This window comes from Protobothrops mucrosquamatus, unplaced genomic scaffold (assembly GCF_001527695.2).
Source record: "Protobothrops mucrosquamatus isolate PMUCROS unplaced genomic scaffold, P.Mucros_1.0 scaffold250, whole genome shotgun sequence".
In the NCBI taxonomy this organism is placed as follows: Eukaryota; Metazoa; Chordata; class Lepidosauria; order Squamata; family Viperidae; genus Protobothrops; species Protobothrops mucrosquamatus.
Window position 1 is genome coordinate 456,372 of NW_015386598.1, and position 17,772 is coordinate 474,143.

The 17,772-nt window shown below is 37.4% G+C and overlaps 1 protein-coding gene across 1 annotated transcript in view; it reads right to left on the reverse strand.

Annotated features, from left to right (window-relative positions):
- MBTPS2 (membrane bound transcription factor peptidase, site 2) overlaps positions 1 to 16,153 on the reverse strand; it is a 35,634-nt gene extending 19,481 nt beyond the window's left edge. The window contains exons 1-7 of the mRNA XM_015814422.1: positions 16,029 to 16,153; positions 12,924 to 13,069; positions 12,509 to 12,647; positions 7,254 to 7,357; positions 4,682 to 4,809; positions 2,280 to 2,398; positions 1,304 to 1,484 (exon numbers count right to left, since the gene is read on the reverse strand). Coding sequence (XP_015669908.1) covers positions 1,304 to 1,484; positions 2,280 to 2,398; positions 4,682 to 4,809; positions 7,254 to 7,357; positions 12,509 to 12,647; positions 12,924 to 13,069; positions 16,029 to 16,103 — 892 coding nt within the window. The 5' untranslated portion in view covers positions 16,104 to 16,153. The remainder of the gene's footprint in view (positions 1 to 1,303; positions 1,485 to 2,279; positions 2,399 to 4,681; positions 4,810 to 7,253; positions 7,358 to 12,508; positions 12,648 to 12,923; positions 13,070 to 16,028) is intronic.
- Positions 16,154 to 17,772: the final 1,619 nt, after the last annotated feature.

Below are 17,772 nucleotides of genomic sequence, written 5' to 3' on the forward strand. Positions count from 1 at the left end.
CCCCCTGGTCACGGCCGACAAATGGTCTTCCAGTGTCAGCCGTGGATCCAGGAGGACACCCAAGTTGCGTGCCCTCTCTGAGGGGGCCAAAATTTCGCCCCCTATAGACAGCGATGGAATCAGCTGACTATGCCGAGGCGCCGGCAACCACAGCCACTCGGTCTTGGAAGGGTTGAGTCTGAGTCTGTTCCTCCCCATCAAAATGAGATATGAAAAATATGCTAAAATAATGGGATTCTATAAAGAACAGACAGAATTTGACCAGATACTGTTAAAAACAGATGAAAAGTTGATTAAGAAACTCTATAAATATCTGTTAAACTTAAAGAAGGAGGAAGAACAAGTAAAAGAAACAATGATAATATGGGCAAAGAGCTTTTGATATAATATAGAATTAGAAGACTGGCAAAAATTAACTAAAGCAGTGGCATATAAAGAAAATTTATATAAAATGTTTTACAGATGGCACATGACACCAGTGAGATTAGCAAAAATGTTTAAAAATACTTCAAATAAGTGTTGGAAATGCAAACAAAGACCAGGAACCTATTATCATATCTGGTGGACATGCCCTAAAGCAAAAAGATTTTGGTTAAAAATACATTTCTGATTGGGGAAAATGACTAAAAAACAAATAGACTTTAAGCCAGAATTATTTTTGTTAGGAATAATAGGAGCAAATATTGTATCTATTTAATTTTACACGTACTAACTGCAGCAAGAATTGTATTTGCCCAACAGTGGAAAAATGAAAATTTACCAACTGAAGAAGAATTAATTAAGAAAATTTTAGTGTGTGCAGAAATGGATAGATTGACTTTAAAGATAAAAGAGAAAGAAGATTCAGTGTATTTTTAGAACATGGGATAATTTCTATCAATGGCTAGAAAAACGAGTTAGAGAGAAAGGAATGTGATATGTAACTTTGAATATATATAAGCAACAAGACTATTGAGTGATTAATTAACATTGTTGATGATAATTAACTATTGTCTATTGTTTTTTGTTCAACACATGAACCCCGACATTATGCTATTTGCTAAATATTGAGAATGTTATTTGAAAAGATCCTAATACCCAACCCCAACCCTAATCCTAATCCTAACCCAAATCCCAACCCCAATCCTGACCCCACTTCATTTCTAATCCTATAAAAACTAATAAAACGTATATATACTGTATAAAAAACAATAATTTTTAAAAATCTGGCAATCATATAAAACAAGTGATCCTTCAGTTACATAAAAACAACCTATAATATACCATAAAACTACAATTAGATGCAATCTAGAAACAATTGTACCTCTAACTGGGAAGCTTAGCTGCTGTAGTATTGATGATTTTATGCAATAGCCTGTTTGTGGCTTCTGATACATCTTTTCCAGGCAGGCATTCCAATCTTCCACACTATAAACTGAACAATCCTGCAGACTAGTGACAAGGTCACCAACAAAAAGACCTCTAGGACCATTAGCAGGAGAATCCTAAAAAAAGAGAGGAGAAAAAATGCTCATGGATCCTGGACTGAAGACCACCTACTTTTGTTTTATTGGCTACATTTTCATATATGGTAGTTTGACTATGATCTGAAGAGGAATGAGCCAAGCAAACTCCCCTTTTAACCAACCAGTGGGGTATGGGGGAAAAAAGTGTTTTCTCTTCTGGTTATTCTGGCCATCCAGATTGATAAACAGTGATTAACACTAAGTAAAACAATATGAATAGCCACTGCAATGTTAGTAATATACTCCTGATACAAATGTGATTATTCTCAGTATCAAATCTTTCCTATTTTAATAGAATGTGTTTACACTTAAAGCTGATTAATAATCATGTAGACCTGATTATATTTCATTATATCACATAGGATTAGGTTTATTTCATATACTTCACTATTAATACCATACGTATCTTAGCACAGAAAAGTAGTAGTAATAAACTGGATTACTGTGAAACAGAGCTTTAGTTTCTTTATTTTATATCCTATCTTTCCACTTCAAAGAGTATTCAATGCAGAAAAAACAAAGCTTTAATTAAAGGAGAAAACTGAATGAATTATACTATATAGTATATATAGTGTGTGTGTGTCGGCGTATCTATATATAGATACACACACACACACACACACACATACAGTACTTACATCTATGGCCATAACTTCCAAATAACCTCCCAGTATATGTCACCAACACTTTTAGAAAAGAGAAAAAGCACCACTATGTTTAACTGTACAGATAACAAACTATTCTTCCAAAGAGGTGAATTTATAATGCTGTTACCTGAGTGACTTCAGTAACAAGTGCTCCTGCACCAGTGTAATAAAATGGGTAAAGAATAGCAGGTAAAAAGAAGAGAACTACAAGACCCGCAACACCAAGCACAAAGTTATGCCAGACACCTGCAAAACCAGAAAAACAAAGCATTTAATGTCTACCATGCAAGAATAAGCTAAATAGAATTTTAATATATAGAACTATTTTTTATTTTATTACAATAGCAACTTAATCTAAATCTCATAAATTCTGCTTCAGGAGTGAAGCTAATATTAAGATTTTGAAAATGAAGTGTTTAAATGTAACTGGAACCATACCGGTAAATGCTCCAAGATTATGGTTAACAGAAGTCTTGATTTTAAAAATGTATATGAAAGTCGTAAAAACATGACTGGGAACCACTCCGACTTTCAGCACAAAGGACAAGCACAGCTAGGGCAATAAAAATGAACTATCCTGAGAGGTATTTCTGAATGAATATGATATAGAATAATCAGAGTAGCCCATGAAAGGAAATTCAGTGCATACTTTTTAAAGATGAATATTGAGGAATAACAATAAAGTTATACTTTGTCATTTTCGATATTATAAATATACCTTCAACTATTCGATAGAATGTGATCCTGGAATTAAATGTCACTGGCAGTTGTGTACTATTATAGCCAAGAATGTGAGCTGGAAAATTCAGCTCACAGCTGGAACTACTACTTTTATATTAGAACACAAATAAAATTTGAAAATAAAATAAAGCTAGTCAAAGATTGCTCTTAAGTGAAATAAATATTATTTTATGCAAAATGCTCTCAGCATTCAAAACTTGCTAAATTTTAAAGAGAAACACAAAAGGAAAATTATTCATTATACATAGTTGTCATTATGGTCAAGAAAGAAAAGCTCCTGTCAAGCAAGTATGACTCCCATGGTCTTCATGTATATATCTATCTGGAATTGGTTGACTGTTAAACCTTCTTACAGGAAAAGTTTCTGACTTCCCAGTTTAACTTACAGCCCTGGGATAGCCTAGTAGCCTCCCATCTAAATACCAATCAGAACTGAACCCCCCCCCCCCCGAACCGTTGCCAAGGTATAGGTTTTTTTAGCTATCTCTTTTTCAATCTTTTTTGCTGTGAGTTATATAGTTTTACTATTTTGTACATTGTTCATGATTCCTACTTCTTGGAATTTCCCCAAATCTGTCAGTTGTTATGAAGAATATAGAGCAAGCTGGCCTGTTTATAACTGTGCAACTAAAAATATATTTACTTTTTATTACTGGCTTACTTTATAACGAAAATCTTAATCGCATCTGTCTTAAATCAAACTGTTGCATAATTTCAACCAAAATACTAATCTTCATTCAGAAATATCTATAATGGCTAAATTAAAAATCAACCTCGATTAGCAGATTGAGATTGTAATTTACAATGGTTCCTTTTTTTTCCTAACCAATTTCTGCTATTCTCTTCTCCTGCCAAGACATGGATAAATGCTGAGAAAACAACACTGTTTGACCTAAACACTGTTATACATATAACAAATTGCCCATGATATATGAAAATTGTACAATTCCATGACTGACTGTTAATATTTAATATTATATCAAAAGTATTATTAAAAATCATTAGAAGCACAGGAAAGAAGACATAGCTCAACCCAAGATATACGTATCCAAGAAACTCAAAGATCTCTTTCCTAATATTCTCAACAGATAATTGGAAGAAAATTAGGGACACCTGGGCTCCTGCCATTTTCTCATTTTGAAACAATATATGGAGATTCCTATTACAGCAGCTATATATAAATTATGCTATATATAAACTATATTATGCTATATATAAATCCTGCAGTCTGTAATAGGAATCAATCACAGGTTGGATATGAGGAGCACAAAACAGCTGTCATTGTAATCAAATGCATGATATATATTTGAGGCTTAATCAGAAATAAATTAAAATTCTATTTTAATTTCATAAGAAATTGATATCTTGGAACAAGTAAGTAATATATCGTTAAAAGAAGAAATTACCAAGAGAAACTAATTTATCCAAAATATCTGAATAGTAGTAATATACACAACCCAAGCATTTGTTATGTTTCTGTTTGGCCTCAGCAGCCTCAATACTTCAGTAGCTTTGAACATACTGGAGAATGTTTTTACAGAGGCTAGACTATTCAATGTTATCAAAACATTTTAAAAGTAATAAAAGTAAATATGAAATGAAAAACTGGAATATCCCATATTGCAAAATCATCTCTCTCAAGTTCTAAGAAATGTTAAGTAGTTTAATATGATGCAAAAACCTAGTTAGCCCTATAGAATTTGCAGGATATGCTCAATATGTCCAGCAATACCCATACTTTCAGATACAATATAAAATATATTGCAATAGTAATCCCAATTAACTCACCTGCGCAAAATATTCTTAGCTGCTGAATGGGAGATATTAATTGTAAGTGAGTAGTGAATAGGTCAACAAATGCCCCGGGATAGACAATGAATATAAAAATTCCATAGCCATTAAACCGAACTTGCTCTCTAAAAAACAATAGAAAATATTTTTTAAGACTGAATTAATTATTTGTAATCAAACAGATAAACATGCTTCACTGTATCTGCATGGAATTTTATTTTCCACTGGTATGTCTACCACTATAGTTATACAGGATGAATTGCCATTAAGCTAAGAAAAATGTATTTCAGAACAAAATAATAATCATAACAAGCATATTTTGTAAAGCAGTTAATGTTACTTCATTCCAAGTATTCAGTGTGCTTTACTTCAATTATCTGAACTATAATCTTTACCACAATCTGCAGGCAGAACTATTACCCTCCAAAAGGGGCACAGTATATAACCAACTATGATTTGTTTAAGGATCAAAGGAGTAGAACTTTTTGATCTGTTATTCAGTATCTAACCAGCACAATATAACAGATCTGTTCAATGAAAGAAAAAGAAGCAGTCTAAAGCTATGGTAGCAGTCAGAAATCTGGGAATTAAAAGATAATTGAAGGACAATGAGAGTTTAGTTTATAGTGAAGTAGTAATTAAAAAAGAATTTCAGGTCAAAACCTTCCTTATCAGACACCCTGTGTTATCATGGCAATCAAGTGAAACTGATTTGTACTGGTGGGCTCAGAAGGTAATTCTTCATCCTGTATGATCTTTAAAGCAATCATGTTTGCTTTCCCACAAAGGAACCGGTTTTCACTCCAATGTATCTCCAAACAGATAAAATTTTACAACATACCAGAACACTACTAACTGAACTGCTGCTACAGATTTTCACGGATACTATATGAACATTATGAGATAATGGGGCAACCCTCCTACATTTGATCAAAACTAGTGTTTGCAGTAAGAGCATAAGTATAGCCATCATTTTTAACAATAGTGTTCAAACAGCATAAGGAATTCAGTATGCTGAATTTTGAAGGTGATCTATTAGATATATTAGAAACATGAAAGTACTAATTGACAAAGTAAATGATACAATAACAGGTAACGTGAGCAAAAAGTAACTGTGAGCATAACTCTGTGAGATGGATAGTACTAAAATTTGACAAATAAAATAAATGAATAGACTATAGAAATCAGAATTCAGTTCCTTTTTTCCCCCCAAGAAATCTTTGACTTGTGGCCAAGATAAATAAACAAAAAGATACAAAAAAAGAAAAAATACAAAGTTATCATCCTGGCCCCAAAACTTCTCAAGCAGTAGAAGGAAATAGTGTAAAGTAGTATATTATAATGTTAAAAGTTTAATTCTAAGATCAGAGTAACTCTCAAGAGCATAATATTTTTAGCATTATCTATAATCTATAAAATCAAAACACAAGTAACATCAATAAAAAGTATTTCCTAAAACCTACAAGGATAGTACTTTAATATATATTAAATCACAGCACGATGAAACTGAAGAAAAGAAAGTAAATAAACTTTATGCCTTCTCCAGTTTTTGTCATATTTCCACTGAGGTAACACAAAGCCTAGCTACCGATTACATAAGAGGGTTTCAAATCTTCTAAGAGGATATTCACAAGGCACTTACATAATTTTCCAACATGTTTGTGTAATGGGGTAAATTAAATTGGTCCAACTGTTCTTGAGAAATTTACAGTGTATTAATTAATATATGGCTTTTCTATCTCATTAGCACCACATGGCCAGGTGTGTTCAAATAGTGGAATTTTAACATATCTGCCTTGCAGCAATGCAGAAGGCAAGATTTTTGATCAAGTTTAAAGAAGATAAGTAGTAAATGTTTTGCTGGTTCTCATATACCCTTAGCAACTCAAATTCTATTGTACTAGGACAACCTATTTACCTCAACCCAATATTTTATATCATTCATTCTTTGAATAAGCATTTGCGTAGCCTGACTGTAACCTAACTACATTAAAAATGATGCCAAAAGCCCATATGATACAAGCTTCTGCTGTACCACAAATTCCCAGTTTGAGGGGAAGTTATCAGTGAAACGTATGATAACCCTACTGGTAAAAAAGTTTTTAGCTGATAATTAGCCACGAACCTCAAAACTCACATCTGAATTCAGGCCATTCCTAGTTCTATTCCAACCTGGGCATCTGTTTTCCTACTAGGGGAATCAGATATAACTTAAGAATTTCATTTGCATCAGCTCCAATGCTTCTTGAAATAAACATCAAGAATTTGGGGCAAACATCTGGCCTCAAAATGAAGGTTTAATGAAGCTGGAATTAATTATCCACCTTTAGGGAAGAAGATCATAATCTTAAGGTTAGGTATACTATGTACTCATAAAATGTGGTCCAGTTCCTTTTCAGTGGAAAGTCACCCCAAGATTCTCTATCATTTTATCTCCTTCCTGTTTTGTTTTTGAGAATTTTAGCCCATATACTCTCATATAGGTAAACATGAGAAATTAAGAAATCATAGAAATTAAGGCTTCTAGCAAATGATGTTTTTTCTGATTACAAAATGTGGATTGCATTACCTAATAGCTGCCACTCCATGGCCAACTTCATGTATAATACCACTGATGAGGATTGCTGTGAAGAAATAGGACAGCTGGCTGATGGGAAGGTTTACACCAGGCACCTGTTTTTAAAGACACAACAAGATGCAAGGCAGCAAGAGATGCAGTGATTGGTCTTCCTGCATTCTGATAACACAGCTGCCCTAAAAACCACTACAGATTTCCCAGTGGTCTTATAAAAGAACCCATTTTCATGAAAAAAAATAAGATACAAAGGAGAAAAATTATAACCAGATATAATCCCGTCATGTTTACATACTATCCTGGTTGAAGAACCCCTAACTCCAAATCACAAGAGCTAGTGATGAAAGGCAGTAATATACTTCATTTTATTGTCCCAAAGGTGCTTTTTCAAAAGACAACTGGACTTTTCTTGATTTTTTTTCCTTGAAAATATTTTGCTTCTTATTCTGAAGAACTGATGAAGCTTCTTGGATGAGAAGCGAAACATTTTCAAGGAAAAAAACAAGAAAAGTCTAGTTGCTTTTTGAAAAAGTATCTTTGGGACAACCAGGACCTGGATGGTTGAAAATCTCCATAGACATTTACCTCTTTTTATGTTCCTTAAAATCGAAAATGAAATAGCCTAAATCAGACTTTTTCAATTGTTGTGTCCTCCACAAATTTTCAACTATAGTTTAGCTCAGGGGTCCCAAACCCCTGGTCCATGGACCAGTACCGGGCCGTGACCTGCCAGCAATCGGTCCTCATAAGCAAAGCACCATCCGTGGGATGCAGGCAGCACACAAAACCATGCACTGTCCGGTCCATGGAAAAACCTTTTTCCACGGAACCGGTCCCTGGTGCCCAAAAGATTGGGGACCTCTGGTTTAGCTAAAACCAGCATTGCCAATCTTCACATATGGCCAGCCAGAACACACAGAGGGCACCAGATTGGTAAAGTCTATTTAAGATATCTTAAAGTGCTTCATCTCCTTCATGGATTACTGCCTTGTCGTGGCGAAGGGGCTTGCGTAACTCAATGAAGCTATGAGCTATGCCATGCAGGGCCACCCAAGACGGACAGGTCATAGCAGAGAGTTCTGACAAAATGTGATCCAACGGAGAAGGAAATGGCAACCCACTCCAGTATCTTTGCCATGAAAACCCCATGGACAGTATCAAAAGGCAAAAAGATATGATGCTGGAAGATGAGCCCCTCAGGTCGGAAGGTGTCCAATATGCTACTGGGGAAGAGCAGAGGGCTAGTACTAGTAGCGCCAGAAAGAATGAAGCGACTGGGCCAAAGCTGAAAGGATGCATCAGCTGTGGATGCATCTGGTGGTGAAAGGAAAGTCCGATGTTGTAAAGATCTTTTCTCCATAGGAACCTGGAATGTAAGATCCATGAATCAAGGCAAACTGAATGTGGTCAAACAAAGATGACAAGACTGAACATCGACATCCTAGGAATCAGCGAACTAAAATGGACAGGAATGGGTGAATTTAATCAGATGACCATCAGGTATACTGCTGCGGGCAAGAATCCCCCAGAAGAAATGGAGTAGCCTTCATAGTCAATAAAAGAGTAGGAAAAGCAATACTGGGATACAATCCCCAAAATGACAGAATGATCTCAGTGCGAATCCAAGGCAAACCATTCAATATCACAGTAGTCCAAGTCTATGCCCCAACAACTGGTGCTGAAGAGGATGAAATTGACCGGTTTTATGAAGCCCTACAGCACCTTATAGAATCAACACCAAAAAATGATGTCCTTATCATCATGGGGGATTGTAATGCTAAAGTAGGAAGCCAAAAAACAATGGGAATAACAGGCAAGTTTGGCCTTGGAGTACAAAATGAAGCAGGGCACAGGCTGATAGAATTTTGTCAAGAGAATACGATGGCCATAGCAAACACTCTTTTCCAACAACCCAAGAGACGGCTCTACACATGGACATCACCAGTCAACACAGAAATCAGACTGACCATGTGCTCTGCAGCCAAAGATGGAGAAGTTCTATACAGTCAGTAAAAACAAGACCAGGAACTGACTGTGGCTCAGATCATGAGCTTCTCGTTGCAAAATTTAGGCTTAAATTACAGAAAGTAGGGAAAAACACTAGGCCACTCAGGTATGAACTAAATCATATCCCTGATGAATATACAGTAGAGGTGACAAATAGATTTAAGGAATTAGATCTGATAGACAGAGTGCCTGAAGAACTATGGACGGAGGTTCCCAACATTGTACAAGAGGTAGCAACTAAAACCATCCCAAAGAAAAAGAAATGCAAGAAAGCAAAATGGATGTCTGAGGAAGCTTTGCAAATAGCTGAGGAAAGAAGGGAAGCGAAAGGCAAGAGAAAAAGAGAAAGATACACCCAATTGAATGCAGAATTCCAGAGAATAGCTAGAAAAGAATGCCCTCTTAAATGAACAGTGCAAAGAAATAGAAGAAAACAATAGAATAGGGAGAATCAGAGCTCTCTTCAAGAAAATTGGAGATATGAAGGGAACGTTTCATGCAAGGATGGGCATGATAAAGGACCAAAATGGCAGGGACCTAACAGAGCCAGAAGAGATTAAGAAGAGGTGGCAAAATTACACAGAACTATACAAGAACGAGCTTAACGTCCCTGATAACCACGATGGGGTGGTCACTGACCTCGAGCCAGACATCCTAGAATGTGAAGTGAAATGGGCCTTAGGAAAGCTGAGCAGCAACAAAGCTAGTGGAGGTGACAGTATTCCAGCTGAGCTATTCAAAATCTTAAAAGACGATGCAGTAAAAGTGCTACACTCAATTTGCCAGCAAATTTGGAAAACTCAACAGTGGCCACAGGATTGGAAAAGGTCAGTTTACATTCCAATTCCAAAGAAAGGCAATGCCAAAGAATTTTCAAACTATCGCACCATTGCACTCATTTCACATGCAAGTAAAGTTATGCTTAAAATCCTACAAGCTAGACTCCAGCAGTATGTGGATCAAGAACTTCCAGAAGTACAGGCAGGATTTCGAAGAGGCAGAGGAATTAGAGATCAAATTGCCAACATACGCTGGATCATGGAGAAAACTAGGGAGTTCCGGAAAAACATCTACTTCTGCTTCATTGACTATGCTAAAGCCTTTGATTGTGTGGATCACAACAAATTGTGGCAAGTTCTTAAAGAGATGGGAGTACCAGACCATCTTATTTGTCTCTTGAGAAACCTATATACGGGTCAAGAAGCAACAGTGAGAACTGGACACGGAACCACTGATTGGTTCAAAATTGGGATAGGAGTCCGGCAAGGCTGTATTCTGTCGCCCTGCCTATTTAACTTATATGCAGAGGACATCATGAGAAAGGCAGGGCTAGATGAATCAAAAGTTGGAATTAAGATTGCCGGGAGAAATATCAACAACCTAAGATATGCAGATGATACCACTCTAATGGCAGAAAGTGAAGTGGAACTAAAGAGCCTCTTGAGGCGGGTAAAGAAGGAGAGTTCAAAAGTTGGCTTGAAACTCAACATTAAGAAAACCAAGATCATGGCATCTGGCCCTCTCAATTCCTGGCAAATAAATGGGGATGAAATGGAGGTAGTGACAAATTTTATCTTCCTGGGCTCCAAGATCACCACAGATGGGGACTGCAGCCAAGAAATTAAAAGACGCTTGCTCCTGGGGAGGAAAGCTATGGCAAATCTAGACAGCATACTAAAAAGCAGAGACATCACCCTGGTAACAAAAGTACCTATAGTCAAGGCCATGGTTTTCCCATTTGCAATGTATGGCTGTGACAGTTGGACCATAAGAAAAGCTTAGTGCAAAAGAATTGAAGCCTTTAAACTATGGTGCTGGAGAAGACTCCTGCGAGTCCCCTAGACTGCAAGGCGATCAAACCGGTCAGTACTAGAGGAGATCAACCCTGACTGCTCTTTAGAAGGCCAGATCCTGAAGTTGAAACTCAAGTACTTTGGCCACCTAATGAGAAGAAAGGACTCACTGGAAAAGAGCCTAAGGCTGGGAAAGGTTGAGGGCAATAGAAGAAGGGGACGACAGAGAATGAGGTGGCTGGATGGAGTCACTGAAGCAGTAGGCGTGAACTTAAATGGACTCCAGAAGATGGTAGAGGACAGGAAGGCCTGGAGGAACGTTGTCCATGGGGTCACGATGGGTTGGACACGACTTCGCAACTAACAACAACAAAAGTGCTTCATCCTGGAGAGAATCTATATGGTTGCTAACAGTCAATACTGACTTGATGGTATAAAATCACTTTTAAAAAGTGCTATTCAGAATCCACTGCATTCAATATAGCTGCTTTGGATAGTTATCTACAGACAGAATGAGTTTGTGTGTAAATCGAATGAATGGAAAACATGTTAAGAGGAATATATTTTCATTTTAATGTGCTAATACAATTTTATCTTGATATTATTTGATTGTTTATTGCAAATAAAACATTAAGAATGTATTAATAAAAATGCACACAGGGAGGGGAAAAGCTACTTCCTCTCTCCATAAATATTATCTGATTATGTGTTTACATGCCACACTTAATTGAATAGTTCTCATTTATAAATACGAACCTAACTGCATTTAATATTATACTCATTGCCAAGTTTGGACTACAGTTATATTGTGGCAAGTCCAAAAGAACCAACTTGATCTCAGCTGAAAAACTGAAACTGTAAACAGGCTCTCATTCTGTTTACTCATTTTTATAAGTTGACAATGGCAATACATTAAAACAGGGGGGGATAAAAATGTTCTAAGAAAATATAATTATATTTAACATCAAAGTATTAAAAACACAATAAAACAAAATAAATCTATCATAAAAAGATGACAATCTACACATTAAAAGCCTTTTGGAAAAGCACCATTTTTAACATTATTTGGAACACCATTAGAGAAAGGAAGGGTGATCAATGCCACAATAGAAAAACACTTCTTTTTTCCTAGAAAAAAAACCATACTAATGAGTCCATTCTATTTAGAAAAGGCAGTCCTGTAAGTATCTAGGTGACAAACCTTATATCCCTGCAATAAATGGACAGCATCCAGGTGTTGTGTTTTTTCCCCTTTTCCTGGACATTTTTTTTGGTCTACATAGGTACTTTAAGTTACCTTGTGTTCTGGGAAAGTAGCCCCAGAAATCTTCCAATATAAAAATAAATATTAGGACACATCAGCATAGCAAGTCTGAATGACTTCTTGTAAGATACTAATTTTAAGTTTTATTTCACTGGTTAGATTATAAATATACAAATAAAACTCACCACAACCTGTAGCATTTGATCATTTTGACTTGCGGGATTTTCAGTTAACATCTGTGACAGAGTTTGTGTCAGTGTCTTCCCAAGCAGAACCACAGAACCAAACATAGCTGCTATGCCAAAAACCATCCCTATGTTAAACCTGAAGCAAGCATGTAAATATTGTTATAAATTAATATCATCTCCAACTTGGCAAGCACATATGGCAAATTTAAATATTCAATTCCCTACCCCAGAAACATGCATTCATTGTACAAAAAAAGAATACTTAGCACCAAAACAAAAGGACATCCTATTTAGCTGTACAGTTTCATGTAAACAATCAGTTTCAGAACAGTAGCCACTTTGATTGGAAGGATATAAAAGAATTTCCAGTAATTGTCTCATAGACGTCTGAATGGTATTTCTGAAACAATACCAGAGATAAAGAAATCTCGGCTTCCATCTTCCCCAGTTGTAGAAAAGGCGGTTGAAAAAAGCTGTCTGCCATCGCACATGGAATGGAGAAACTGACAGTCCATAGGATGCAAGCCACTCCTCATAACACTCTTTCAGAGAAGATGACTGTAAAAGAAGGTGGATACAGTAAAACAAAAAAGGAATTGAAGATGTTTGCAAATTAGAAGTATGATTGCACAAACATCTCATTTTTTTTATTTCTAGAAAATGTCCCTAACTAATGGGGCTAGCAAGCCAACATTTGGTACGTTGAGAACATGTTAAGGACATTCCGGCAAAATGGCTATTAAGAGCAAGTGGTTCATTCACAAAATAGCTGCCTTATCTATAGACAAGACGCCAATATAGCAGAACATTATCTGCCTCTTTTCTCTTGTTGCTCTACCCCTGCTTATGTTTATCCTGTTCCTGAAAGATACAGATTCTTCTCAAATAAGTACTGGGCCAAGCCATCCACCATTTTTTTTCCTTAAAAAATGGATGGATGCATTTGGAATTCACAGACATTCTAGGAAATGAAGATGATGCTGAAAGCTGGTTTTCTCTCTTATGTTTCAATATAAAATGTCAGGAGAGGCGAGAACTTGCCAAGTATCAACAGAATTGCTGTGAGCATTATGTAATGAAGATTCCACAATGAAGGGACAGAATTTGGACTGTGTTTTATTTAATCTCTGCTATATTTTTGACTATTTTCAGCTGTTCTTTGGATTGGATGTAAAGCAGGGGTGGCTGGGGAATTCTGGGAGTTGAAGTCCACAAATCTTAAAGTTGCCAAGGTTGGATACCCTGATGTAAAGCATCAAGAGTGCATTATTTCTCAACATTTTTTTTCTGAAATGCACATCATACGTCTGGAAAAGACTTGTTATTTTGGAAGAAACTGCAGTAGTAGATCCCTGTAATAGCAATGAAAATAATGAACCAAACATGTTTACTGAAATGAATGAGTATCTGAAGTAAAACTGCACATGCTTAACTTCCATTTTAAAACAAAATCAAAGAGAAGATGAGAAGAACCAGAATTCTGACAACAGAATTTGAAGAGATTTGCAAGGTTTGGGGAATGTTACTGTAACTACAATGTAGGCACTTCCAAACTGAAAACATGTGCCTAATTCATTTTGAATACAGGTAGTTCTCGACTTATGACCGCAACTGAGCCCAAGATTTCCATTCCTAAGTAAGGCAATTAAGTGGGTTTTGCCCCATTTTTACAAACTTTTCTGCCACAGTTGTGTTAGAAGTAAGTCTTCATCCTGGTTCATCCAAGCCGGGAATAAATAAGCAAACATGGCGACTGCTTTGGGAAGAAGGTTACAGTTTATTGCAGAAGACAGATAAGCAGCAGAGGAGAAGAAAAGAAAGAGAGCGAGCACATGGGTAGAAGGCCTTTTTATACCCTCTAGCCTTGCCTGGAAGTTTCCTGTTCCTGNTTTTGTCTTGAGATCCCTGGCTCCAAACTTCCTGATGGTTCCACATCTGCATATGTATAAGACTAACTACTGCCCTGGGCAAAGAGATGAGGCCAGGTTTGGTTTCTGCTTTTCAAAAAATGCTTTTAAAAATCCTTTTGGTGAACAATATTTTTTCCTGCCTTTTTAATATTTCCTTCTCTGGGTTAACTTCCCACAGTTGTTAAGTGAATCACTGTAGTTGATAAGGGAATCATGTAGTCATTAAATAGATCGGGCTTCCCCCATTGATTTTGCTTGTCTGATGCCAGATCCCTGGGAAGGTTACAAATGGTGATCACGTAACTCCAGGACATTGTAACTGTCATAAATACATGACTGATTTTTTTTCACATGACCATGGAGATGCTGCAATTTCATAAGTGTGAAAACCAGTCATATGTCACTTTTTTCAGTTTCGTTATAACTTCAAATGATCATTAAACAAAATTACCTATATCAGTAGATGGTTCAAAATCTTAACATAGCACATAAAAATGAAGGATTCTAAATTAAATATGATTGCTTTAAGACAATAAACATATTTGAAAACACTCATGAAATTGACTTATTTCTGATATGCAGGATAAAGCCGCCCAAGCACCCCCTCCCCTTCCAAGGCCATTAGTGGGATTTTGGCAATCCTGCATGGGAAAATAACCCCAGAAGCTACAAGCAGCAAATTAGCTGATAATCATGCCTGCACTCTTTTAACACCCAGCATAATTCAGAATATCAGACCTAATGCTGTGTTACTCAATAAATAACAACAACCACCTGCCCTCTAGAGCTACTTATGTTAACAAAATACAGGTAGTCCTCAACTTACAAAAGTTTGTTTAGTGACCGTTTGAAGTTACAGTGACGCTGAAAAATGACCATTTTCCACATTTACAATCTTTGCATCATCCCCAAAGTCACATGATCAAAATTCAGATGCTTGGCAACTGACTCATTTATAACCGTTGCAGTATCCCCTTTGCAACCTTCTGACAAGCAAAGTCAGTGGGGAATCTATATTCACTTAACAGTGTTACGGATCTAACTGCAGTGAGTTACTTAACTGTGGCAAGAAAACTCATAAAATGGAGCAAAGCTCACTTAACAAATGTTTCACTTAGCAACAGAAATTTGGGGCTCAATTGTGGTCTTTAACTCCAGGACTACAAAAAGAGGCTCCCTCACTCAGAAAGCCGCATATAGAAAAGCAGCCCTGTATATTTGGATCCTTTTTCCTTGGGCGGTTGAGGCTGCCTAACCAGCCTTATTTCTGGCCCAGCTCAGCCCCTCGCCTTTAAAGCACCCAAGAGAGACAAAGGCTCAACAAGGGAACCTCGCGTTTTGGTCTTATTGTGCACCTCTTAAAATAAAACTTAAGAAATGGGAGGGGCTGGGCGTGAGCAACTGTTGGATAAACGAACTATGTCATTTTTCCTCGAAAACTGCTAACAAGGCAAGTGGCAGAGCCCGACTGAGAGTTGTGCAGAACGGGGAGAAGGGACGTGGCCGCTATGAGCTGCTCCTCTTCCTTCTCTGCAGACTTGAGGAACGTATCGCCCGCAAAGATTTCTCATTCAAGGGCCTAAGAAGGGGAAAGGCTCCCGTCTTACCTTCAGTACCGTGTCGGCTATGTATATGGCGCACCAGCCCCCCAGTACGCAGACCACCACAGGGAGGGGAATCATAGTGATGGCAGCAAAGCGAAACAAAAGCGGCCACAGCGACCAAGCCGGCGACTCACAGTTTGCGGCCCGGAACAAAATGTCCCTCGGAACACTTTGTTCCGCATTTCCTGAGAAGGAGACTTCCGGAAAGAGCACCGGGAGGAACCTAGCGTGTTGAGTGTTTCGTTCTTAGCGTTGACTTCAGGTTCTACTTTGCAATTGATAGATGGCTTTTTCACGCAAATTAACATATTGCGTGAAAAATAGCGGAAGTCTTTATTGTTTTTTACGTTTTGTTCAAATCGTAATTGACTATTTTAAAAAGTCCGAGCGCACATCTTTTCCACCTACTCTCACGCCTGGGTTTTTCTTTTTCTCGAGAAAGCTTTTTAATGCTCCCTAGGGTTTCACTAAGTGTCCGTGGAGATTCTCAGTCATCCAGGTCATGGTTGTCCCCAAGGTGCTTTTTCAAAAGACAACTGGACTTTCTTGGTTTTTTTCCTTGAAGACGTTTCGCTTCTCATCCAAGAAGCTTTTTCAGTGGAAGTCCAGTTGCCTTTTGAAAAGCACCTTTGGGTTTCACTAAGTGGGTTCGGAAGAAAAATCTCACCTGCGTAATTTCTAACTATGTATTTAATGTCATAAAAATATAGAAGGGGGACAGGCAGTTGGAAGGCTCGAAATCCTCTCCTCCTCGCGACAGCGCATAGCCTAGGAGGGAAGGCTGTGTTAAATCTATTGTATCGGAAGCAAAGACTCTCGTACCAATATCCTGGAACCATTGATGTACTTTATGCCATTGTTTGTGTCACAGATATTAGGAGAAATAACTTACAGGTAGTCCTTGACTAATGGAAAGCAAATTTATTAGAGCGTAGATTACAGGGCTAAGGAACTTTGGCCCTTTTATGACTTGTGGACTTCAACTCCCAGAATTCCTATGCTTCAACTCAGTTTTAGAAGAACCAGCGGAAGTTCCAGCGGAAACCCGAAACCCGTCCCCCCCCCCTCCCCGGAACGTTTGCGCGAGTGCCTCCGTGTGCGCATGTGTTACAACTGCAGGAACGCTTATTCTGCAAAATTCCTTCGAGCCATTCTGATGCTCAGCGAGATTTTTGGAACGATCTGCTGAAGACCGGTTGACGCTGTAGCCTTTTATATTATACTTTGAGTCTACACTGTTCTTTCCTTATTCCACACACCACACAGCCGCCATAGCTTACTTGAAAATAAATGTATTGGTCTGATGCATATAAACTAAGCATTTATCTTCACTCGTGGAATGTATTGCCTAGCTGAATGTAAGGCGAGGGAAGTTTGGGATTTCAGATACAATCTTGTTTTATTTCCTGGGTTCGTAAACTGCAAAAAGTTCTATTTATGCTCTGCCCCTAGAATAACTCCAGGGGGCGAAAAAGGCAACACTTCCGGTGGGACGGCATATGTACAGGTGAAATCCGAGGCTGGGCGGTTGAACTTTTGGTTCGGTTTACCGTAGGCATAACGGAAACAAACCCTGATTTTAAAGGCAGCTTTTTATCTATTTGCAAAGCTTCATCTTGGTGGAAAGATCGGAGTTGTTGACTCTTTTTGAACCCATTTGCATTATTTTGCCATGTCAATTAAAATATATCTTTTTCTTATCTCCGTACATCACTGACTGAGTCAGAAAAAAAAAATCAAGATTCTG